The sequence below is a fragment of the Columba livia genome, chromosome 8 (assembly GCF_036013475.1).
Source record: "Columba livia isolate bColLiv1 breed racing homer chromosome 8, bColLiv1.pat.W.v2, whole genome shotgun sequence".
Classification (NCBI taxonomy): Eukaryota; Metazoa; Chordata; class Aves; order Columbiformes; family Columbidae; genus Columba; species Columba livia.
Genome location: NC_088609.1, coordinates 8,042,299 through 8,066,503, shown reverse-complemented (window position 1 = coordinate 8,066,503; position 24,205 = coordinate 8,042,299). Strand labels below are relative to the sequence as shown.

Sequence of the window (24,205 nt, the reverse complement as noted above, 5' to 3'; positions counted from 1 at the left end):
GCAGCTCATCCTCTGTGTCCCTGTGTGCACGGGGGCAAATAAGGACTCTGCAGAACTGCAAATTCTGTGGGAACTGCATAGCCCGGAGGCTGCGGGAGTGGTTGTGGAGAGGAGCTCTGTGACTCCCATGCTTTAGAAAACCTTTGCGGCCCTTCTGTCCCCCATAAACTGCCTGTGACTGTTGTGCTTGATTGTATGAAAAGCAATTTGGATCAGGAATGATACACAGGGAAAGCATTATCAGTGAATCCTTTGCTGGGTACAGACACAGGATACTTGCAAATACCTCGTTTCAAGAATCCCAGGATTTGGGTTCCTACCATCCTAGGGATTTTTCATCTTCCCACTGTAAGATAATGAACTACTTTAATTAAATCAGCAAGCTGAAGGAGGCTTTTCACTTGGGTGGCTGGGTGGTGTGGTATTATGTATTGTAATACTGACTACTTTTTAAGATGTCTTTACTGTTGGTTCCGAGCCTGCAATGTGCCGTTGCTCTGCTTGTTTGTCTCTTTTCCAGCCTGAAAATTAGTAGTTAAATACTGGCAGCTGGAGCCCCAGCTCTGGTTGAACAGGGAGAGATGCTGTCGAGCTCAGCAGATTTCTGTGAATTGAAGTGGGATCTTGACAGCCTTGAGAGCAGTTTGAGATTGTTCCCTGAGTTTTCACAGCCTCTGTCCCTGTGGGGCTGTATCAAGGTCTCCTGTGACAACACAAACCGTGAAACTCCATCCAGAGACCTCGGGACGTTCCCAGCCCTTGCGGATGTGCTGCGGAGAGCAGGATGCTCAGCATGACGGTTGGGTACAAAGACGCGACTCCTGCATGGGCTGAGCTTTTGAGACAGTTGCACGCAGGGGTGAGCAAGCCATGCAGGAGCACGTAAGGATTTCGATATGCACATGAAAGACGTGCGGCTCATCTGACGTTTGCAGGGCGGCGGGGGAAACTGGGTGATGTCACAGCCTGGGCTCATCACGTATTTCCTGTGCGGGCTTTGCAGGCGGCTGGGGAGAGGCTGTGTGTGCACAGCGCTGCCTGCGAGGAGGCAGGTGCTGCCTGCCAGCGTGGGTGCGGGCAGGAACATGCCGGCTCTGGTGTAAACGGACCTGGACCTCAGCGGTTCCCTGGGTGAAATTTAGCAGCGCGTTGCTGTTTTCCTCATGTGGATGGAGTTGCGAAAGGTGAGGAAAAGCTTAAGCTAAGTTATAAAAACCCCCCAAGCCAAGCCCCTCTACACCCCCAACTCCCAGCATTGGTACATTTAACATCCCGATGCTCTCAGCTCCCGAACCGCTGCTGAGCGCAGGTTTATAAACAGGGTCTGCACAGGGGCAGAGCACTTTGCTCACAATCTTTTATGTGCTGCGAAAAAAAAAAAAAAAAGAAGAAGTCACCGATCAGCTCCCCCAAAACCCCCAGAATTCCCCCGCAAACGCTGCCAGGGCTGCAGCTTCCTGGGAGAGGACCGCAGATGTTCACAGATTTTCCCGGGAAGCAAATCCTATCTGTGGAGAGCTGCTGAGAAAAGCTGCTCCCTGTCTTTAAGGTGTTTTAAGCGGTGGCTGGGTTTCTTCAGGCCCTCTCCTCTCCGTCGCTGCGTGACTTAGCACATCGCCGAGTTCCCACCGCCCGCAGAGGCGCAGCGGCTTCTGGCCGAAAGCCCAGTGGGATGGGTCAAAAGCGTGTAAACGGTCCCGTGGGCGGGGTGTTCGCAGCTCTGCTTCTCGGGGCCTGACGGGGGAGGTGCATCAGCCTCTGGCTTCCCCCTCGCAGAGCTTCTGCCTTCGCGGCGGGGCGAGGAATTGGAGCCGCACCGTGCCCAGGGGATGCTGCGCTGCTTTTCCAGCCAGGAAAGTATCATTTTATTTATTATATATGTGACGAAAGGCATGGAAATTACTACCAGGAAATGAAATGCATCCAAATCAATGGAATGCAGTATTCATTTCCTGCTGGGTAGGGGAAGAAACCATCTATAAATGGTCTGTGGCTTTCCTGAGGGTGAATTCATGCGAATTTTGGCCTTGCCTTTATACCTTAAGAATCCTCTGCCCCTTTTCTGATTTGTTTAGTTAATTTATTTCCAGTTCAGCTTGTCAGACAGTGATTTCTGAAAGTGCTGATCACTGGAACCAGCCTTTGCAGTCAGGAAAATGGGGTTTGGAGTTCCAGTTTTTCTATGTGTAAGTACTAGATAGATGTAGATAGATCAGATCCTACCTGATTAACCTCTTAATGTCGTGAAAGGCTTCTGGTCAGGTCGGGTCTCCTAATTGCCTGTGGAGGCAGGAGGGATGAAGGTTGGCTTTCTGTCTCATTCCAGGTATCAGATCAGGGACTTCCTGGGACCATGTTTGTTGCTGCCATCCAAAACTGGAGGGGAATGGCCATCTCTGCCTGCCTGCTGTGTTCTTTACCTGAAAACATCGCTGGGTGCTGGCTATTAAGTAACTTGTAATAAATCAGAGATAACATTTATAGCAGGAACACCCTGGGTTCTCCCCCTGGTTCTCACATAGACCTGAGTTCTCACATTGTTTGTAGGACATCAAATGTAAATGGTGAGGTTTCACAGTCTAATAAAACAAGATTTTCTCTTTATTAATTAGGTGAAGACCATGAAGCCCTTAAAATATCAACCTGTTCTGCCTAGTGCGTTTTGTCAGCTAAACTCAGAACATCCCACACAATGAAGGCACTGAGCGTTGCACCTCTCCCATCCTTCACTGGCATCCCTGAGCTCAGGTGAGGAACATCAGAGGTACGGAGCCTTCCCTGTGAGCGTCATGGAGCCCAGAGCTCTCAGCGAGCAGGAGACATCGACCCCTTCCAGCACAGAGAGAGCAGAAGTCCTTGCCCGCAAGTTAAATACTGCTGTGAGGGACAGTGATGTAAAATATGTGCTGGAGCTGCTGAAGGAAGGGGCAGATGTGAACTCCAAAGTAGAAAGTGGCTGGACGCCACTGCAGAGCGCCGTGCAAGCTGACAGTGAGGAGCTGGTCCGGCTTCTACTGGATAGGGGTGCTTGTCCACATGCCAGGAAGGACAATGGTGGCACTGCATTTATTGAGGCAGCGATGGTGGGGAACGTCAGTATACTGAAGCTTCTCCTTGATTATGGGTTAGATATTAACGATCATGACGACAACGGCTTTACAGCTTTCATGGAGGCTGCGTGGTATGGGAAGGAGGAAGCCTTGGAATTCCTGTATAGCAAAGGAGCAGATGTGAATTTGAGGAGAGCAGTTAGTGAGGAGAATGAGAAACTGTATAAAGGAGGTGAGACCGCACTGATGGACGCCTGTAGGAAGGGCCACCTCTCAATTGTAAAAACTCTTGTCCAAGAAATGGGGGCTGATGTGAACGTTTGTGACAACAAAGATAGGAACGCCTTGATCCACGTCCTCAGAGAGGGTTGTGCCAAGAAAAGGTACGAGTCAGCAGTCTCCATTGCCCGCTTCCTGCTGGACCCTGGTGGTATTGATGTGAACAGTAAAGATGAATGTGGAAAAACTCCCCTCATCCTCGCTGTTGAAATGCAGAGTGCAGATTTGGTGGAAGCCTTATTGGAGAAGGGTGAAATAGATATTGATGATGCAGATGAGGAGGGCAACACGGCACTGATGGTGGCTGTAGAGAAAGATGATTACAATATAGCAAAGTTGTTGTGTGAAAAAGGAGCAAGGACCGATGTTGGAAACCTTATCGCTGTTGCGAATAGGAATCGTGCTCATAACATGGCACGTCTTCTTCGCCAGTATCATGCCCGGGTTCCAGAAACCTTCGAAGACTGGGAGCCAAACAGCAAACGCTGGAGGGACCAGCTGAAAAAACTTTATCAAATCTATCGCCCTATGATAGGCAAACTGAAGACATTTCAATACATCCAGCAGAGGATCCAGAACACTTCCCAGGGTGGCATATACCTGGGGCTCTATGGTGGGACCGAGGTGGCAGTAAGAATATGCCGCAGTACAGAGGGTGACAAAGAGAAAATGTTCTTTGAAAAATGTGGTAACTGTGAACGCCTACTGAAGCTCTTCCAGTTTGAGAAGGCAAGGGGCTACATGTACTTGTGCTTCCCTCTCTGGGAGAAAAACCTTGAAGAACATCTGCAGGAATCAGAAGAGACAGTAGATTACAAAGATCCTCTGAAGATGATCTTCCAGGCAGTGAGAGAGCTGCACTCCCTCGGATTTGCTCACCAGGATCTGCATCCCCGCAACTTTCTCATAGGTTATATTTTGCTTTCTCAATTTTTTAATTTTGCTTCCCTGTTGACTGTAGCTTAGAGAAGAAGATTCTTCATATCTCTCTGTAAAACAAACAAACAAAACATATATAAAACACCACTGCAGATGCCTTTCTGCAGAATGAGGTGTCTGTGGCATTAGTTCTGCTCTTTGAGTAAATGTAGATATGTTTACAGACAGCCACAGAGGTGTGAACAGAACAGCTTTACACATCTCATTAGATCTGCCCTTCTTTCCAGGGCTCTGCATACAGATCAGCCCACAGCAAATGTCTTGATAGAACTGTTTTCTAAAGAAGGGGCCACCCAGAAGTCAGTTATAGAATGTACGAGGTTTTCCACCATTATTTATTAACAATTTCTCTTATTTCATCAGATTTAGGTGAAAAAATTTACTTGGCGGACTTTGATAATAAAAGAGTGTTGATCGAAGGCAAAAATGAACTTGTAAACTCAGATTTAGAGGTAACTTCCCTGCAAATCAATACATGGCTTCAAATTTCAGGCTCGCTTTGGTATTTTCTGTTGCTGTGAATCCTAGGGGAAGCCTTTCTGCATCCTCAACCAGAAAACACCATGATTTGTGGGAAAGCCCATATAAGAATAGACGCTGCATAAGAGTGATAGTGATTAGGATGCGAGGCTGTGGCTGGTGCTGGGGTATCCACAGATACCCGGTGAGCATGATTGTGGCGCCTGTCTCCTCTGTCTTTGTGCACGCAGCTTCAAGGTTTGTGTTTCTGTGTATCTGTATACTTCTGCACAGCCACAGGTGTGCGTGTGTGTTCACAGACTGGCTGCTCGTGTAGGAATATTGCTCCTCTTCCACGTGGGGAGAAGTTTCGTGCATCTGGCGTGTGAGCAGTGATGTGTTTCTTTGCAGGCCCTCGGCCGGCTTGTGCTGTACGTTTTAACACGGGGTAGTAAACCCCTTCAGCAAGTCAGTACCAAGGATTTGGCTGCTGGTTCCCCAGATTACAATGAGGCTCTGGACCTTGTAATTAGCCTGGGCGCTCGTGATGATCGAGGCTTGGAAGGTTTGAGCAAACATCCCTATTTCTGGAGCAGACAGACGTAAGTCCTGGGAGTCCGAAGGAAAAGCTTTCGGTACGGGGTTTCTCTGCAGTGCTGGGAACAGCGATGTCCTGTTGCAGCTAACGAAGCTCCTCGTTCCACAGCAGGTTCAAGTTCCTGAAGAGTATATGGAATAAAATCAAAGATCTCCAGAACCGACAAGCTATCTTTCAAGCTCCTAATGTTACTCAAAGTTTTCCTTACCCATCATGGACTAAGGAGGTAATCCTGTTCTTTTTGGATTTATAGGAGGTTTGAGTGAGGCATGTAGGCAGAAGCTTATCCTGAGTGTTTCACAGGCCTTGTTCAAAACCGTAGCTGGTAAAAATAGCCCCATGCAAATACAGTGAATGAGGGAGACAAATCTAGGCCTTTTATTCAAAATACACCAGGATAAAGACATTTATACTAAGGGGAACTTCTGTTGAGTGGGTTGGTAGTAGGAAATGGTTGTTGTAGAATTAGCTGGCAAACCTTCAAGGGTGTTTGTTGGTGGCCCCTTAAGATAAGGACCTTTAGGTCTTGTTGCCAGTACATTTCTGGCAGAAGTTTTTGGTTAGATTGGCTCAAAAGCAATGAGGCTAGTCCTAATATGAATGCCATGCCTTGGCAAGGCAGGAGAGGGAACACTTAGCAGAATTGGGGTGGTCTGTATGGTGCATGCCCTGCAAAGTGAACTTTTCTGCTCACATTGGGAAATATGCATTGAAGGGTAACAAGATTTATCCATGCAAGGGGATGTCCCTGCAGAAAGGCAGCGGCTGTGTCAGGTGGAGGTAGATGTGCTGTTTTCAGAGCACGTGAAAGGTGAAGAGTGATCTCTCTGCTCTTTTTCAGGTTGACCCAGTTGTTCTGAAGATCATGAGTAAACCTGTGAAAGGAATGTCTTATGAGTACAAAGATGATGTCACTGAACTACTGAGGTTCATCAGAAACATGGATGAACATCCAAATAGGAGGTACGTGTTCACATCCTTGCCTCTGCCACCATTGCATCACAGGGAGCAGCTGGGTATCTGCAAGTGTCAGTGAGTTTGAGAGCAAAGTCTTCTTCACATGGTTTTCCAGAAGGGTAAACACAACCAGGATGTGGGAGAAAGTCCATTAAAGCTCATCTCATTAGGAGCTATTTCCTCTGGCAGTGCAATAGCATGTGAAAAATTGCGCATCATGGCACAAGCAGTCTGGAGCCAGCCCTCAAAATCACCTTCCTGAGGGCAAGCAAAGGAAGTGAGCTCACAGGATTAGACCTCAGATTTTGAATCAAAATCTGCAGGCTGGTGTTTCTTGCCGCAACTCCAGGAAAGTTTTTAGATCACTTAAATATTTGTATTATCCCTTAAACCTTTAAAAAGCGTCCTTATGTACCATACTAGTATTTCCCAAGTGCTGATGTTTACTGTGCTGAAGTGCTTTGAGATACAGATCAGGAAGCACCAGTCCTGTTAGGAGGTCTTGACTCCTAAAGAGCTGTCAAAGTCTCCCGCCCTCCATGGTCATGGACATTTACATGTGAGGTTAGAGGTGGTGCTAGCTCCTAATGGTGGTTTCACTGGTGCTGGTGACCAGCGCTGCTCTTCAGTGAAGATGCAGGTGGGATTAGGCAGATGAAGGTCCTGGAGGATTAGTGAAAACACTGGAGTGAGGAGCTCAGGGAAGGTCTAGAGAAGTTACAGCTCAAGGATTTGTAGGATGTGTTGTCAGAAAGCTTCTGGAATGGCTTTTTCTCTGCAAGGGAGGAACTAGGGCATCCTGGATGCTTGACTCCTTGGTAAAGCTTTAGAAATCCATTTTGTTCTTGTTCTCTTTCAGGATCACCAATAAAATAGGAGACCATGCTGAGTATTTCTTCAGGCTTTTCCCAGAACTTACCATGTATGTCTACAACAGTTTGCGCCAGCAGCCCAAATACAGTCACTTTGTAGACATTCAGGACACCTCTCTGTAAGATGTCATATCCCATGTCTGATCCCACCACCACTGCCACCTTTTATTTCCTGCTTCTTCAGTTGCAAAAGAGTTGAAGAAAGTGGGTAAGGAGCTGGGAGAGAGTTCATGCAGGGACAGAGCATGGAGGACTTAGACTGAAAAATGGAAGATGCTTCAGAAGTGTTTGGTGCAACAGCCATTTGGAGAGGAACCAAGTTGAGTGCCAGCCCAGGTCCTCCTTGGCTACTTCTGTCCCTCTGGGCTTATGTGGACATCAAGGCTCTGATCCTTATAGGGAGTAGGGAGATATACCCAATGCATCTGGGAGGCAGAAAACCTCAGATGTTGCCAGACAGCGTGGGACATTCTGATAAAGGAAAAGGAGTTTGAGCTCCTTGCTCAGGCCAATATTCCCCACAGCTTGCACTGGTGAACTGCTCATACACCCCTAGAAATACATGGATTTTCTCTTTTCAGACTTTTTGAAACACAGCAGCCAGAAAATGAGATGCCTAGGCAATGGTCTGGATGCAGAGCTGCCCTTGGCCTGTTATCCCTCTGACCTGGTCAAGGAACACTCAGCCTGGCCTGCTGGGACCTGAGGGACTTCTGTTGGGGGATCGAGGAGATGTTTCCATGAGGAAAGGAGTACAATCTCGCAAAACTCTGCTACTGTGCTTAGTTCTGAGTCACCTGAAAAAGGTCGATGATGTTGAAGGGACTGCAGGGACTGGTTCACCTTGGAGAGGACAAGTTCTGCCATGGCTGGCTGCGTTTGCAAGGCAGGGCTACGCACAAGCACTTCAAATCCAGATTAATAGTGGTTTTGATCTGTGTATAGAGAACCAAACTTGGAATAAACCTGTCTGGAAAACTGACTCTACACTCATTTATGAATGATGTCCCCATCCCCTCTGCACAGAAAGAGATAGCACTATAAAATACCTGACAGGCTGGGGTTTTTGGCCTCTCTGGGCAGGTGCTCCTTGGTTGTTTTGGTAAGGTGGTAGTTTTGTCACTGCTCAGACGAATTGCATCTGGGCCATCTGAGTATCTTATAGGAAAAGATGTTAGGAAGTACTGAAGGCTTTCTGTCTCAGAAGGACATGTGAAATAATGGGTTGAATGATGGGGGGTTTGCACTGTTTTTGTGGAGTCAGGGTGAGGATTTCATGGATGAGTTGAAGTGTGAAGATGAGCATTGATGCTTGCACATGTGTGTTTGTGTACATGTGGAGAAAACGCAACCAGGAGAATGCCAACTCCTCCTCTTGTGTCAGTATTTTTATTTTTTCCTTTCCTCTCTGCTCATTTTTTCTTGCTCATTTTGTGTTTCTCATGCCCAGAAGGCAGGAGGACACCCAGAGATGCATGTCCAGGTCTCAGCAGCGTGGGGAGCAGAGGTGCTGCAGGGAGCACAGTGCTTCCGTGCTGCAGCAGCACGTTTCTCCTCTTGCACAAGGAGAGGTGAGGCTACAGGCTGGGCTGCTTCAGCCTCTTGTGAAATGCCACGTTTCTGGCTTGCCTTGACCTTTGCATCTTCTTGCATCGCTCTACTGTTATGCTGTAGGGCTGTGACTTAAAAGACCATGGAAAGGCATTCCTGAAGGCAGAGAGTGCTGAAGGATGCCAAAAACAGGGCAATAATGGAGCTGTGCACATGGGGCTGTGACTTGTCTCTCTGGGGCAATTAGATGACTGGGAAGAATTTCCAGGGAAGGCTTGTGTGGTTTGCAGGGCTGTGTCCTGCTTTTTGAGAAGCCAGAGGTGCTGGCAGGCTGGTGTCAGAGGAGGAACTTGATCCATGCACAGCATCTGCAAAGCTTATTGCTCGCAGAGCATCAGGTTCCCCATCCTCGGGAAGAGGAGGGGATGCGGTTCTGGGACCAGCACTGGAGAAAACACCAGGCTGGCCTCTCCTCCTTGCAGGATCAGGGAGGATGGGTGAACAGCCGGTGGCAAGGACAGCTGGGCAGTATTGCAGACTGGGTGGCATGGCAGTGCCTGATGTTGCAGCCGGGGGGTGAGAATGTCCTGGGCAGCCAGGAGCAGAGCTGCGGCCAGAGCCAGCTGCCAGAGTTAGTGCTGCTTGACATGCTGCTGGCTCCCAGTGCCAGCGACCATCTGGGAGGTGCTGCCTGCTTTTCCCTTGTACAAGGGGGCTTGCAGACCCTTCATGGTGCCCAAGGGCATGCTGATTTGGCCCTACAGGCTTTATTCCCCTGCTGTCGTGCCTGTATTTTATGCATTTGCTGGGCCTCTGCCTTTTTCCTCTGCTCCTGACCCCAGGGGCTCAACCTGATGTGCTGGGATCAGGTGCTCCCCATCCTGTCACTTGCGTGCTGGGGACATGCTTGTGTGCACAGGGATGGCCCCAGGATGGTGTGTCTGGTCTGTTGCGCTGGGAAAAAAAAGTCCTCAGAAGAGTGAAGATGGCTCTTGGCTGTGGCTTTTCTGTGGTGAGCTTCAGGCACAGCTGTGAAGCCTTGCAGGGGCTGGGCTCAGCTGGGCTCAGACTGTGGAGCCTGAAGTGTTAGTGCAAAGCACACAAAAATGCAACCAGCTTTTGGGGCTGAAAGCTTTGGGGGCAAAATCAAGTTGGAGCACGAGGCCAATTTTGAGGAGCTGGTCACAGTCCATGTTATAGGAAGCCGATGCCACTCCTAAGTGCCTGATTTATAGAAATATTGTTGGACTTTGGGCTTGTTTAGGGGTTTTTTTGATCCTCCAGGAACAAAACATTGATAATCATAACTGACAGATATTAATCATGTCATTATCTGCCTTAAATGCACCTGTGTTATTCCCAGGATGCAGTCTTCTGGATCTGAGGGCTAAGAAGTAGCTAAAACCAGCTCAAAATGACAAAGCTGAGAGCTTGTAAGGGAGCTGTCAGAGGCACATGTGATAAAGGTCATGGTCTTTTCTTCATGAGGTCCAAAGAACATATGGGATTTCTGCAGCTTCCTGGTGACTTGACGAAGCCATTCTGACTCAGCGTCACCTGGGAAGATGAAGGTCTTTGATATTATTTGGTTAGTAAACACACTGGCTTTAAAAAAAAACATGCTGAGGCCTCAAGATTTTGATTGGAAAATCAGAAAGGCTCTGGCAAGGCAGGCACCACCTCAGCACCGAGGGACAGCTGAGTAGGAAACCAAGTGGGCTCTCTCAGCCTTGCCTCCCACAAGAGGTATTTAATTTATGTGGAAAGTGTGGAGGGGTAAGCAGCTTAGATAAGGCTAAGTAATGTTGGGCAGAGGAAAGCAATTCCAGTCTTTGTGGAGAAGCACAGTCCCTGCATAGCAGGTCTGGAGCATCTTCTAGGGTTGGGTGGTCTTTGAGGAGCTCCTTCCTTGGGCAAAGTATTTACTGTGGTTTCTTTTTGCTTTAAGCACCTTCTAAATGTCTTGGGAAAGACCTCAAAGGTGGTGGGTTGCCGTGCAGCCTGTGTGATTTATTCACTGTTACTGGGTCCCAGCTATGGGCAATGCAGACTCTTACAGACATGTGAGGAAGGAGGCTGTTGTGTGGACAAGGGTATATTCTCATGTGGAAATGCACATCACTACACATCCTTTTGAAAGTTGCAGACATGCAAGCTGCTGTGCTGTGTTACCAGGCAAGCTGGAGGATGCTGTGAGTTGCTTTATTTTTAAGTCTATTTTTATGTCTGCAAACTCTGCAAGGTGTCTGGGCTGCTCAGCTTCCTTGGAGCACAGCCCTGTCCTGCTTGGGATGGATGGTGTGTTGGGAGGTCTGTTCTTTCTTGGACATCCGTCTTTCCCTCGGTGCCTGCAGGGAAGGGAGAGATGTTGTATCAGTGGCTGCTGCTGCTGACGGCAGGGTGTGGGGTGATTAGGGATGGACAACACAGGTGTGTGCTCCTGGGGAGGCATTCAGGGCATGGAGAGCTGCAACAACTGGGGATTTTCCATGGGTGTCACTAGAGATGGTGACCAGCATCCTGAACAGAGCCACTCAGCTGGCCTTTGGGTTTTAAGGGGTCTCCTGCTCCAGGTGCTTGTGCTGGTGTGGTTTGGGGGAGATAAACTGCCTCTGTGACCACCTACCTGCTCTGCAGGACAGGAGGCAGGCTTTCTGAGTGAGAGCCTCTTCTCAAGGTTTTTACCTAAACCTGGGAAAAACAACATGTGTAGACTTTCCATCGTGGACAGATGCAGGGAGCCCTAAAGCCCAGCTCCCCTCAGGAACAGGAGAGCTCCTTTCACCACTGCCTCACCTTTGCGCCCCTCCGGTGGCTGTGGTTTCTCCTGGGGCTGCGGCGGCGTGATCTGGGCCTCTTTTAGGAGTGTAAAAACAATGATGGTATGATTGTCCAGCAAGGGAGACAAGATTGACCCATACCGTGGGACAAGTGCTCCAGTGGCAAATGAGGGAGACAGCAGGAAGTGTTGTCCATTTGAGTCCCATGGGGCTTGTACAGCAGTCAAGGAAGGGTGGTTGAGCAAGGATATGAGTTACCCACATCTCAACTGCAAAGCTGTTTGGGGGCTGCAAGGCAGGGGTGGCATGTCCCACCTAGCTGTCCCCATGCACAGATGTGCTCTCAGCCGCTTGGGTGGCTTCTCCCCAGAGGAGCTCGGTGCTTATGCCCATGAAGACCTTCGAAGGTCCTTTCCAACCCAAACTGTTCTATGATTATAAGTGGGGTACAGGCATTATGTCTAGTTCTGCAGGACCAGCCCCTCTGCCGAAGGCACAGACGGTGCCACAGTGACGCCTGGTGATGGGAGATGGATTCGCATCTGGCACCTTCCCAGCCATGCACGCACTGTGTCTGTGCAAAGCAGCGACCCTCAGCGCAAGAGAAATGCAAGACGTGGGCCACAGGAGGGCTTCTCTGGAATTACAGGTATTTTTGCCAGTAATTTTTCCCAGCTGAAAAGCAAGCTGTTTATCTAAGGTCAGAAAAGCAAGATGCTTTTGCATTAAAAGACCTATGTCTGAGAAGGCCCTAGAAATGCAGTGAGGCTCTGTAACAAGACAGAGACTCCAGCTGAATATTCCACATTTTTCAGGGGAATGCCCAGGGTGTGGGGTGATTTGAGCCAACAGACACAACTTGGCAGCCTCGGAGCACACCAGCACAGGGGTCTCTTATCCCAGCTCAGCTGTGGAGCTACAAGCACCTGCCTGTAGATATCAAAATCTTATAACTCTGCTGATTTTTTTTAACCAGAACTTGACAGCGATAAATGAGAGCAGAACACCACCTTGCTAACACCCACTCAAACATCAAAGCCTATTTTGGTTTTGTCTTTAATAAAAAATCAATTAGACAATTACCAAATGAATATTCAGCCAGGGAGCTGGGTTGTCAGGCAGGCTTAAAGCACTTAGCACTGCTTTGTATTTTTCAGCTTGGAGTTATTTGGTGTATTGAAACTAAACAAGTGGATGAGGAAGAGAAAATCCCTTTCCCCAGAGATGTCCTAGTGTCACCTCAAATCCCAATGAAGTTTGTTCTCCATTCCAGATGTTCAAAGCATCCTTCAGGTAATGCTGCTGAGCCTGGTGTATGGTTGCATGGTTGTTCTCCTTTTCCCGCTCCCATCTGACTTGCAACCCAAAAGATGAGTTGCTTTCTTTCTGTTTTAGGGTGTGCACAAGGGTATTTTTAACTTGTTTTTTTGAAGTAAACAGGAGTTATGCAACATCCCTTTGCTCATGAAGTCTCTGCACTCACTTCCCTATTCTCCAAAGAAATGTTTAAAAACCCACTGGGCAATTTGGACTGAATTTGAGGGAAAGGAGTGGTTAAAAGAGGCTTCATTTTTCAATAGGCCTGTACCACATACATTCTCAAAGCTTTATGAAGGAAGGAGTTTGGTTCTTTTAAGTGAAACGTCATGGGACATCAAAAACCAAGGTCTGGACATGTCTGTATTGGAAGAACAAGCCTAAGGACAAACGTGGAGCAGGGGGACAGGCACTCAGCTTACTTGGATTGTAGTTGTCAGATGATTCAGAGACTTTTCTGCTGGTTGAAGAGACGGACACCCTGTCCTTCCTGGGGACCTGAAAGCTCCTCATCACCTTCCAGATGCAGTACCTGTACAAGAAATACTGAAGACAGCAAACATCCAAGCAAACATCTACAGCTGAACTCCTGGGGAGTGTCTCATCTGCATTTTCATCATGTCATAGGAACAGATATTTGGAGAAAGAGGCTGGAGTCCAGAGAGCCTCCCCACCTCAGGAGAGAGGGGATAGGTACCTTCTCCAGTAGTACATCAGGATGGGGAAGATAGTGACCTTGGCCTTATGGTAGAGGACACGATTCAGTAGCCCCTTGGAAGCTAAACTCCAGATGAGATCTCTGTTGTCTTGAGGAATGTTTACCTGGCCACAGAAGAGAACTTGCTTAACCAAAGCAGATTGTGGTGCTCCTGTTGGGCCCTAGAGCTGTGTTTCTCTCTTTGACCGCACCCTGCATTTCAGCAGTCTCTAAGACAAGATACTATTTACGTCCTGGCCAACTGTCCCAGATACAAGGGTGGGATCTCCCCTGGGTTTCTGTGGAAAGTACTGTGCCCTGCTCTCCAAAGAGAAGATGGGCAGAGTCATGGCTACTATACTGTAGGTAAAGAAGTGGATACAGTAGGGAGGTGATGATGGTGATGTTCACCTCTAGAGAGTTAAAAAACTGAACCGGTGGAGTGCGGAACCCATCTTGGTGCTTCAGCCCTGGCATTTCTCCAGCAGGTAGGAGATTTCACCATTTCCTTGTCCACACACTTGTTCCAAATCCATCCGAGTCAAGTGCTAATGTGCATCTGATGGTGGATCAGTTTCTATCCCATGGAGACCAAGTGAAGGTCCCAAGCTCCAGAACATGCTCTTAAGGTTCACAGCATGCTTGGCTGGAGCAGATCCAAATCTCAGCCTGGTTCCCTTTTCCCCACAACTGCTCACAGCTGCGATGCAAGGGTCTTGAGCAATGAGGAGACAGCAGCTCTTAGCCTTCCTGGGTGGGTCCCAGAGTCTTACCCGCAATTTGGGGGGAATATCAGAGTTCAGGAAGACTTTGTTGATTATGGCAACTTTCTTTTTGAGAAAGGCAACTTCCTTTTCTGGTTGCATGTTGTGATCTGCCAGAGCGTCAAGTGAATCAGCCAGCTTGGAAAACCTGCAAAGGCATGTGGGGTCTTGCTCTGAGACAAGCACTCTTGACTGCCAGACTACACAGTAGTGTTCTTGCTCAGCTCTGTATTTACTGGGCCAGAAGAAACAATTCGTGAGGTGTCCAACAGTAAAACAGGAGAGGTGAAAAGCTACTTCTCTCTTCTGCCACCCTCGTGGTCATGGCATTCACCTCTGGGGGATGTGATGTTTGCCCTTTTTCAGGAAAAGAGGGGAACTGAAACATGGTCTCACGTAGGTGGGGGTGTGCTGACTGTGGGGCTAGTGTGCATCAGCCATGGTTTGCTCTTACGCGTTTGCCAGGGAATGGGACAAAATCAATGGAGAAATGCTGCAACTGGCGGGTCAAGAAAGGTGTAGGCAAAATGTTAGATTGCTTGGGACTGTCAAACCAGAAGTACTTCTAGGGTACCCAAACAGGAACCCTCTGGCTGAATTGCAAGGTTTTGTGGGCTCCAGGGCAGGTGACCATGAGCAGATTGGATGTAGACAGCTTCAGGGCAAGACTTTGGTTGTTTCACATGCTGCAGTGTGGTGCCCAGACACTGGCCTTGCAGAGAGGTGCTGACAGGAGTTTAGGGCTGGCAGCACAGACCTTAGTGTGTACTAATGAACCCATGGTCCAGGCTGTTTTTTTTCTCCCTGCTGAGAGATCGGTAATATGCACAGGAAGAGACTGGTGGTACCCGAGCACGCGCTGGAAAGGAAACTTACTTGTCAATCTCCAGATAGAAGTGGAGGTCGTTGACAAGGAAGTTGATGGTGATGAGCTGTCTACTAAACAGGCGACGTCTCACTAGTACCATCTCCTTGTCCGGCAGGCTGCTGAGAGAGGCCGTGCGGGATTGGGAGCTGCTCCCACTGCTGCTGTGCTTCGAGCTGATGGGCGAGTCTGAGAGAGAGGGAAGAGCTGCTGTGTCCTGCTTCTCCCAGCACTGGCTTCAAGGCCAGCTCGGCATCTGGTGATGAGCTATACCCTGCTCCTTCACCTCGCCTGTACTTGCTTTGCCTGCATGCGATTAATTTATTGAAAGTCTTTCTACCTACATGGACTACAACCTTCCTGCAGCCAGGTTCTCCAGGGACTCTGGACCTGTCTCTGCAGCCTTCCCCCTAGCTTGGTTTCTCCATCCATCCTTCTCTTTACACCCATGGAGTGCTTATGTTTTCATAAGGGATGGCCACAGTATATCAAAAGTCTACTTGTCTGTCTAGCCATTATTCTGCTTTGACAGCGGCCACAAGTAGATAACTAGGGAGAGGGAAAGGTAAAAACATCCGTGTTACTTCCCCCATATACAATATTCTCCAGCCTCCAAACATTTTCATTTCCAGGGACTTCTTGATCTAGATGGGGTTTCTGTGTATTTAGCAAATTCAGTGGATTTCTTTTCTAACAGCTTTTTCAGCCTCCTCTTGATCCTGTGTGAACATTCAGCATCTACATTCTTTGGCAAAGCACCCGGTAGGTCAGCCCCTGTTGCATAGAAAACAATTCCATTTGGTTCATTTTTTGGCCTGTGTCACCTTAGCTTCACTTAGTGCTTCCCGTTTTTTGTGGAAGGGATGCAAACTTGCATATATGTTATCGCTTGGGAGAAACGTGACAGCATCATGGGGCACCCACATCAGAAAAACAGATATTGCATGAATATGTATGTGTGCGTGTTGCCTGTGCAAAATTCCGGACCTCATCTCCTGACTCCAGCACCCAAGTGTGCAGGTTTCTGCACAGCAATATCTGGCATCCTGAGATGCCTGCTCTTCTGACTCTTTATATGCCTCCAGGAGAGAAAACTAAGCATATGGAGATGGGAGATGAGCCACAGGTTTTCTCCATTTACTTCTCTGCCTAAACCCAGGACTGGCTTGGGGAGGGAGGAGAAGGGGTGGAAGGAGTCCAGCCATACTTTCCTCCTCATCTCGTAGCTCATGCCGGAGAAAGTCCTCAAACTCTGCACGGCGTTTGTCATTGTACATCTCTTTCCGGAATTTGCAGATGCTTCTGACAATGTCGCGAATGCCATACCAGGCAGACCGCTGCAGAGACAGGGCACAAATCCAGCTGCAGGGCTTTCTCCCAGACACAGCCCTCCCGTTTGGACCCACCACTGGGAGCTGGACCACCAAGAGTCCAGCCTTGGCAGTGGGATTGGTGACCCAGCCATCATCTTTGCTGTCTGGTGTTTCTTGGTTTCACTGATGGCCATGGGTGATTGTGTGAATCACTTGGCCAGTCTTGACCAAATCTGGTGGAGTCTACATGAAGCAGGACTCCAGAGCCTGTAGGAGTGAGGCTTTACCTATTAGCTTCCTTTTTGCAACTCTCCAAGTCTGACCCTCTCACCCCATTTACGTGAGCACCACTTGGCCTGCAGCATCTCCTCTCCTTCCTGCCTGGACAACATCCCCAAATCCGCTGACAGAGAGGGTCTTTCCTTACCAGCTTGCTTGTCTTGAAGTCCCTCATTTTATACTGCAAATGAAGGCTAAACTTAGGTGTATCACTTGGGGGCAACAGGTCCTGGTACTCCTTAAACCTGCCAGGTGGGAGATCAGAGAGAGAGCATCAAGGGCAGCCAGATGTGTGAGGGGGGCAGTGGTTTGGTGGGAGGGTGGCTGAGTATGGGGGAGCAGCTGGCAGGAATCACCCTGGGGTGAGGTTGCAAAAATGGACAGGGGCTGAATTTTTTGACACTGAGGGTGGTGAGAGCCTGGCCCAGGTTGCCCAGAGAGGTGGTAGATTCCCCATCCCTGGAGACATCCCAGGCCAGGCTGGACGGGGCTCTGAGCAGCCTGAGCTGGTGAAGATGTCCCTGCTCATGGCAGGGGTTGGACTGGATGAGCTTTGAAGGTCCCTTCCAACTCAAATTATTCCATGTTTGTTACAATTGCTGCCTGTCACTTTGGGGTTCCCATGGGAAGGGTGTGTTTGTGTAACCACTGGGCTCAGGAACTACCTCAGCCCAGGTCCTTACCATCGTTTTTCCATTGCCTTCTCGACAAAGATTTGTGCTGTCATCAACATGAAGGGACTGACTACTTTGGCCTCACTTATTTCTTTGATGATTGCAGAGTGGCAGTCCAGCCGCTCCTCTGGAAGAGAATTGTGGTCATTGTCTGCCCCTGCCAGCTACCCCTGAGCCACCATGACATCTCTTCCTACCATCACATCTGAAAGTGGCACCTTGTTACATCTCTCCCTGTCCTGTTTGCTGAATTTGGTTGTCTCATCCCTTTTCCTTTCTATATTGTCCTAATTGCATACTTCGGGAGTGAGGCTGTCACTCCAAGAGCTCTCCTCTATCTTGTATGCAGGTCAGTAGATCGTGCCAAAGAAGTAGGACACCTTCCTAGAAATGTAAGTGGCAGTGAAAGGCCACAGCAAATAAATGTTCCACTGGATAGCAAAGGAGAATTGGCAGGTCCCCGCAAGATGACATAAAATCTGCAACCAGCATCCAGCTTAGGGAAAAGAGGCTTTCATCACAAATGGAGTGAAGTGTAGCATGGGAAGGCACCTACCAGCTGGGATTTTGCCACGGAAATAAGTTTTGACAATGTTGTTAACAAGGATGCTCTTTGCCTTGGAGTTGGTCTCGGAAGCTAGCTTCTCCACAGCCATCCAGAAGCGCAGCGGTTCATCTGCACTGTGCTCCTCGAGGAACTGCTTGAAGTACTGCAGGTGGACAGGGTTGTGCAGGACTTTCACAAAGTGCCTGTAGAGGAGGAGACACCAGGAGATGGGATCTCTGTGCCACCAGTGACCTGGAAAATAGCCAAGACCTCTATGCTAGCTTCTCCAACAAAAGATAATGAAAAAAGATGTAGAAACACGTGGATGAGTATTGAGTGGGATCGGTGAAACAGAAGGGCCAGTAAAGGTATCAGTGGAGCACAGTCTTCCTTGTCTGTCCTGTCCATACACCGAGCCGTTGTGAATCCAAGGGTGAAGTATCATGACAAGTTATTTCTTTTCTGCACCTGCCCAACAGCTTTGCTGCCATGTATCCAAAGGAACCGGTCTCAGCCCAAAGAGGAGGCTTCACACAGGGAATCATGGAGGAGACAGGACTTAAGGTCCATGCTGGAGACCTCAGAGCCTGCAAATGGAGTGGGGCAGCCCTGCAGAGACCATGGAGGGAGGCAGGTAAGGATGTGGCACATGGAAGGACTGGTGGGAGGAGGAGGTTGTGTTCCCCTCTGGTGCTTGACCATAAAGAGCAATAATTTGCCACTGGATGTCAGAGAACTTCATGGGTTTGGCCATGGAGAGGGTGTTCTAGAGTAGAAAAACCTTGCTACTTGCAACTGGTATGTCAGGAGATTCTTAATAGATGTAAAGCCATAGGACAGCCACATTGTGAAGATTCAGCAGAGCGTTGGAACACCAGAGCTGGGAGTGGACTGGGATTTTGGGTCATTAATGAGGTTAGAAAAACCTTATTTGAAGATCAGTGGACAGGGTCAGATATTTTCTTTGTCTAAGTGTGGCTCCTGAGAGTCACTTTCACAACAAACACTAAGAACTGCTCCTACTCAGGACCTGTGTCCTGGTTACCATTTATATCCTGATGTGGAGCTGCGAGGACTTATGTCTGGAGATTTCCCAGGAGGTGAGACGTGAACCCCAAGGACATTCATGCAGTCAGCGAGGAGAGAGATTTATGTGTTTTAAGTTATTTTCTTTGAGAATCTGAGAGCTGCTCAGCTGTGGTACAGGCAGCATGCCGGGGAGGGATTGAGGATGAAGTGCATGAGACGTGTGCAAGATGTGAGGAGTAAATGTGAATGATGGGATGGTGGATGTATTAATACATTTTTCTCCTTTCCTTGGTAATTCTACAGTTCAGACCCATGGGCCACCCATGTCCACATCTGAGAGAGCCCAGTGATGAAGCAGGGAGCACTGGGAAAAAAATCTGTCTCCTGAAAGAGTGGAAGAATCAAAAACCAGCAAAACCCTGTGCTGCAAGGTGCCAGACCTGGGTCTTCTAGGCAGCTTCTCTGCTGAAACAGTGATGGACTTCATGGTGCTTGATTCCTTTTTGCTCACGGGAGGAGTGGTTGTCGTCTTTATTTTCTTACGTTCAGCAGCTGTGGGGACAGAACATGGTTGGTCCCTTCCACAGGTGACAGGCAGAGTCTGCTAACAGCTGTCCACAGGGCAGAAGACCACAAAGAAACACAGGCTTCTCCAGACCCATCATGCTGGTGTCTGCATGGTAAGCCCAGCTCAGGAGATGCTGGAGAACTCTTTGTGTGGTTTGACCACACGGGTATCTGCTTCAGAGAAGCCCTCCCAACCCCACCCTCACTGGCTGGATTAACACTCCAGAACACATATCTTTCAAGGGTGGCTTGGCCTCTCATTCTGGAGATGTTCTATGGGATGCAAATAGGGAAGACCCCTGCTTGTCCAGTCCCCTAAGGGTGTGTTGGAGCACCTCCAAGGACATGATGGTTGAGAGCCCACCCTGCTTATGGCCTGCTCTGACTGGACTCACCAGCTGATGGGCTTTTGAGACACACAAGCTCATTTTCTGTGTTTGGGCCATGCCCAGCCAGCAAGGGTTTCTGAACAGCCGCCTTATTTGATATCCACTTCTGGGATCCTGCATCTGAGAGAGAAGAGGGGAGAGATCCAATGTCCATTCCTCCTGGCTACGACAGCATTTGCCCTGAGTGCTGTGTGGTGATCACGACTTGCCTTTCCTTCCCCCTTCTCTGTCCCATTCCCATGATCTACCTGTGACACTGCATTTCTGAGCTATGACTGAGGCCCCACAAGCTACCTAAGGGTTGCTACAGGTGACTACTGCCATTCTCAGTGCACTGGCAAGTGCCCAGAAACTCCGTGTCATTCTCCAAAAATGATGTGAGAAGACAAAGCTCAGATGTTACACCAGCGTGGCCAGTCCCAAGATCCACAGGAGAAGGTCAGGGTCTGGAAGTGGGGTGACAGTGGCTGTTAACTGCCTTTGGGTTTCAGTCGGTTCGCTGCAGCCTCCATTTGATCTGGTGACCCAGGCCAGTGCAGGGATGTGGCATTTGGTGCCTCTGGTACTGGCAGAAAGGAATTTGGCCCATAGGTCACTGCTAAAGCTTGGATTACAGCTGGTGGCTCCTAAATACCCTGTCCCATCCTACTCCATGTTGTCCACGCGCTGCCGGGAATGCACCAAAGCCTGTGCATTAGGGGTGTTGGTCACGAGTGCACAAAATATGCTTTATCATATTGAGCCAACGTGAGCCCTGGCAGAAATCTAGAGTCCCCTCTTACCAGTCCTGCACAGGAGAGGTTCCACATCTGACTGGATGGAGCCACCTCTCTGGATGTCCCAAGTGGCAATTAGTTGCCAGTGCTCGGAGGAGAGACCTTCCAAATTCCTTGTGCCATGCAAGGCCTGGCTCAGCTTCAAGGATGCATTTATCCGCTGGGACAGGAGGAAACATTCATTTTTCCTAACAGCATGGCCTTGTGTCTCAGGCTTTGGGACATCACGCTGTGGAGACTATGGCGAGAAGAGCAGAGGGTGATTGCACAGAGCACATACACCATCCAAAGAGCTGCTCCTGCCCTGTGCCCAACAGGCTAGCTGCATGTTTTACTGTTCATTGGAGTACAAACCTACCCAAGATAGAGCTCTGCTTTTGCCTCAAGCCATCTGGAATAAATCTATGTGCGCACAAAGCTCAGCATAGACCTTGATCCCACCCATGCAGCTGCTTCAAGCTGGCCCACATCTGCCTGCAGCTGGGACACACGGGGGACACGCCGCATGTCCAGACAACAGCTTGCTAAGCAAAGGCAGCGGCTTTCCTCAAGAGGCCAACGTCCACCTAGGAGGGCTGAAAACAACCCCAAAGGTGTCCCTGGCAGACAGGGAACCTCATGTGCCTTTTTGGTTGGTTTGGTTGACCCTCCTGCAGGCTTTGGGCCCCCCACACCAGTCAGCAGTTTGCACAAGGCAGCACGCAGCAGCGTCCGAGTGGCTGGTTTCTGGCCAAGATACAAGCTGCTGAGAACAAGCACCAAAAATATCCCTGCTAAGCCCCCGAGCAGTTCCCCCGACATCCGTGCAGTGAGACCCAGGAGGAGTTTGACTCAGAGCATCGTGCCTATGGAGAGCACGGCCTCAACACCTGCTGAACCGCTAATTGCACTCCCAGAGCAGGGCTGTGCTCTGAGGGGTAATTTCCTTGACAAGACATGCTTAAAAACCCAGGCAGCTAATTAACTTGCAACCAAGAGCATTGAATTAATCAGGGTCAGGAGCTGACAGCTGACTTTTCTGAAATGCTCAGCTCTCACTGACTGAGATGCTGTCATCTCTGTGAGCCAGGTCTTTGGGGGCACTAACCCTGATGGCCTCTCCTTGCCATTTCCAGGATCAGATGCATATTTTTACATTGCAGTTTGGAGAAAAGCCAAATGGCTGAAGAACACTGTCTGCAGTGAGCAAAACCACCTGCATAGGTTGTGCAGGGACTGAAGCAGGTGGGATGCTTGTAGGTTCTGGTTTGTGAGGAGGTTTTTGGGTGTAAGGTTTGTAGTTTGGGTGTTAATAAACATGAGGTATTAGTGAGACTTCTGCTGGCAGGAAGGATAATAGTCTGGGAAGATGAGTGCTTGTGTGACTCAGCTTTCTTAAATCATTTCTTTACATAGAGGAAAAAAAAAATGTGCAAAGCTAGAGCACAGTTGAATCATAGGCTGAAAGGCTGCATGCCCTCTTCCCCTAGTGTGTCGGCCAGTCGCTTGTGCTGGAACAGGAACGTACGCATGCGTGTCTGCACAAGTCACATTTACAGCAGCGTTTGCTGCAAGGATAAAAGGGAGAGAGTGCATTCCCAGAAGTGTTTTGCCCATGAGGCAGTTACCCAGTGTGCTAGCTGCTGCTGGGCTAACCCCCGCCTACCCTGGAAGACTGATTTTAAGTCTCCTTGCTTTTGGGCCAGGTCATGGCTTGTCTCAGGGAGCTCTTGCAGGGCATGTCTGCAGTGCTGCTGACTTACGGGATCCTGCAGTGGAAGAGCTGAGGATCATTACTTAGGACAGGCACAGGGGACACCATGGGATGGGTTTCTCCTCCCTCCCTCTCTGCAATTTTTCACATCCCTTCTGCTGCCTGCATGCCCTGCGAAGATGCCCGTGTCCCTTGTGCGTCCCCTTTACCATGAACTGGAGGAACGTCCTGTCATCATCAGCCAGAAATTCTTCGTAGAAGAAGCAGAGCACCTACGGAGGAGCAAAGGTGGGTTGTCCTCAGATAGTGCTCCAGGAGCAACTGGCACCCCCAGCCTCGCTGTACCCTCAGGTCACAGCGGTGATGCCGTGGGCAGGTTACACTTGGCTGAGATGCCCAGGACAGCTCTGCTGGTGGCTGTACACCTGGTTGGTTTGTTGGGTTGCTCAGAGGCTGCCCAAAAATGTTTGGGCTATAAATGTGTTTTACTTGTGTTGTGCTGGCACCAGTGATCCAGATGTGAAAGAACAGCTGCTGCCGTGCCATCCCCTGGCCATTGGTAAGTGCGCCTAACAACCAAGATCACCAGCTGCTAAATGACTGCTTGCCTCTGCTCCACTACCCAGCAAACCAGCGAGGATATTCTCCACTGGCCTGGCACATCTTGGTCACTGGTTTCAGCCCATGGTGGCTTGCAACTGCAAGTTTTTCCCTTCCTAATCTCTTTTCCTGTTCAATTTCCAAATACTTCTGTTCTTAAACATGCCTACAGCCCTCACACCTGCCTAGGTGTGCCAATGAGAGCTGTACCTCCCAGCCTGACCACTGCCAGCACCTTGCAAATCTCCTTCTGGGCTCTGAATATCCAGGGGGAGAATTCTCCAGACATCAGATGGTACCGCAAGCTTCTGAGAGTCCTGGCCTCCAGGGGAAGCTGATGAATAGTGCCCTCCTCCAGATAGGTCTTGCATATCTTCTCCCCAATCAAATGACGTAGGAAGAAACTGTTTTCTCTGCGGGGGTCCAGCCCCACAGGCAGAAATTCCTCCAGGTCATGCCACAGGTCCAGGAGAAGAGTCTCCATGGAGCGGTTCTGGCGCTCTAAAAAGTCCCTGAAGGGCCGTCCTGCACAGGACTCAGCGCTAAGTGCCCAGGGAAGGAAACACAAGGTCTTAACTGGCTCTTTCAGGGATGGCAGCTGGACAAGGGGTGTAGAGGAAGACAGGTTAGAGAGGACTTTCTCTTCACAGAGGTCTTCCAGATGAAGGACCTGCTCTGCATTGGGTCTAGGTCTTTCGGGAGAGGTTGCTCCTCCTTTTCCTCCAAACGCAGTTTTTGCAGTATGCTCTGACTGTGGAGGAATTGGTCCCAAAGCATCCTTATCCAGATGTGATTCCTTTGTGCTCCCAACTGGTCCCAGCTGCCTTTCTGGTTGCACCCAAAAACTGGACATCTTCATTTCTTGGGTGTCTCTTCCCTCCTTGGCCACAGTCCAGATCTCCGCTTTGGCCTTCTTGCTGCAGTAGGGCCCTGACAAACCCTGGCTCCTTTTAATATGCATCATGAAGAGACTCTCTGAAAAGCCTGAGGGCTCCTGTGAGTTGGCCCATAATAAACGCTCCTGATACTCCTGCAGCAGAGGCCAGCATGACTGATCTTCTTCCATGCCCTTCTTGCAGTGGATGAAAAATTTAGGGAGCCAGTAACTCTGAATCATAAAGAGGGCTCGTTCCTGCATCTTGCTTAGGGTCTCCCTCCTGGTGCTGGTGGGCTGAACGTGCTTGGCTTTTGGCAGCAACCCTGGAATGGA

At 49.3% G+C, this 24,205-nt stretch overlaps 3 protein-coding genes across 8 annotated transcripts in view; 2 read left to right on the top strand and 1 right to left on the bottom strand.

Moving 5' to 3' along the window:
- Positions 1-981: 981 nt before the first annotated feature.
- On the top strand, positions 982-8,136 carry RNASEL (ribonuclease L). Of its 6 annotated transcripts, XM_065071830.1 has the most exons (8): positions 982-1,184; positions 2,327-2,436; positions 2,613-4,239; positions 4,632-4,720; positions 5,139-5,329; positions 5,434-5,551; positions 6,167-6,288; positions 7,142-8,136. In XM_065071830.1, the coding sequence occupies exons 3-8, from the start codon at positions 2,790-2,792 to the stop codon at positions 7,275-7,277; spliced, it is 2,106 nt and encodes a 701-aa protein (XP_064927902.1). In that variant the 5' UTR covers positions 982-1,184; positions 2,327-2,436; positions 2,613-2,789; the 3' UTR covers positions 7,278-8,136. The 6 variants fall into 6 exon arrangements, with proteins under 6 accessions (XP_064927902.1, XP_064927901.1, XP_013227674.2 ...); XM_065071829.1 differs by lacking the exon at positions 2,327-2,436; XM_013372220.3 differs by having other exon boundaries at positions 2,327-4,239.
- Positions 8,137-10,608: 2,472 nt separating this feature from the next.
- The window catches only part of RGSL1 (regulator of G protein signaling like 1), a 16,700-nt gene continuing 3,103 nt past the window's right edge, over positions 10,609-24,205 (bottom strand). Inside the window, exons 7-22 of the mRNA XM_021285768.2 lie at positions 23,231-24,195; positions 22,605-22,667; positions 20,709-20,940; positions 19,933-20,046; positions 19,411-19,522; positions 17,951-18,144; positions 17,404-17,521; positions 16,869-16,965; positions 16,336-16,465; positions 15,140-15,317; positions 14,273-14,411; positions 13,500-13,624; positions 13,225-13,334; positions 11,502-11,561; positions 11,332-11,396; positions 10,609-11,053 (exon numbers count right to left, since the gene is read on the bottom strand). Coding sequence (XP_021141443.2) covers positions 10,961-11,053; positions 11,332-11,396; positions 11,502-11,561; positions 13,225-13,334; positions 13,500-13,624; positions 14,273-14,411; positions 15,140-15,317; positions 16,336-16,465; positions 16,869-16,965; positions 17,404-17,521; positions 17,951-18,144; positions 19,411-19,522; positions 19,933-20,046; positions 20,709-20,940; positions 22,605-22,667; positions 23,231-24,195 — 2,795 coding nt within the window. The 3' untranslated portion in view covers positions 10,609-10,960. The remainder of the gene's footprint in view (positions 11,054-11,331; positions 11,397-11,501; positions 11,562-13,224; positions 13,335-13,499; positions 13,625-14,272; positions 14,412-15,139; positions 15,318-16,335; positions 16,466-16,868; positions 16,966-17,403; positions 17,522-17,950; positions 18,145-19,410; positions 19,523-19,932; positions 20,047-20,708; positions 20,941-22,604; positions 22,668-23,230; positions 24,196-24,205) is intronic.
- The window catches only part of GLUL (glutamate-ammonia ligase), a 20,068-nt gene continuing 18,226 nt past the window's right edge, over positions 22,364-24,205 (top strand). The window contains exon 1 of the mRNA XM_021285774.2: positions 22,364-22,683. The gene's annotated coding sequence lies outside the window, so the exon portion shown is untranslated. The remainder of the gene's footprint in view (positions 22,684-24,205) is intronic.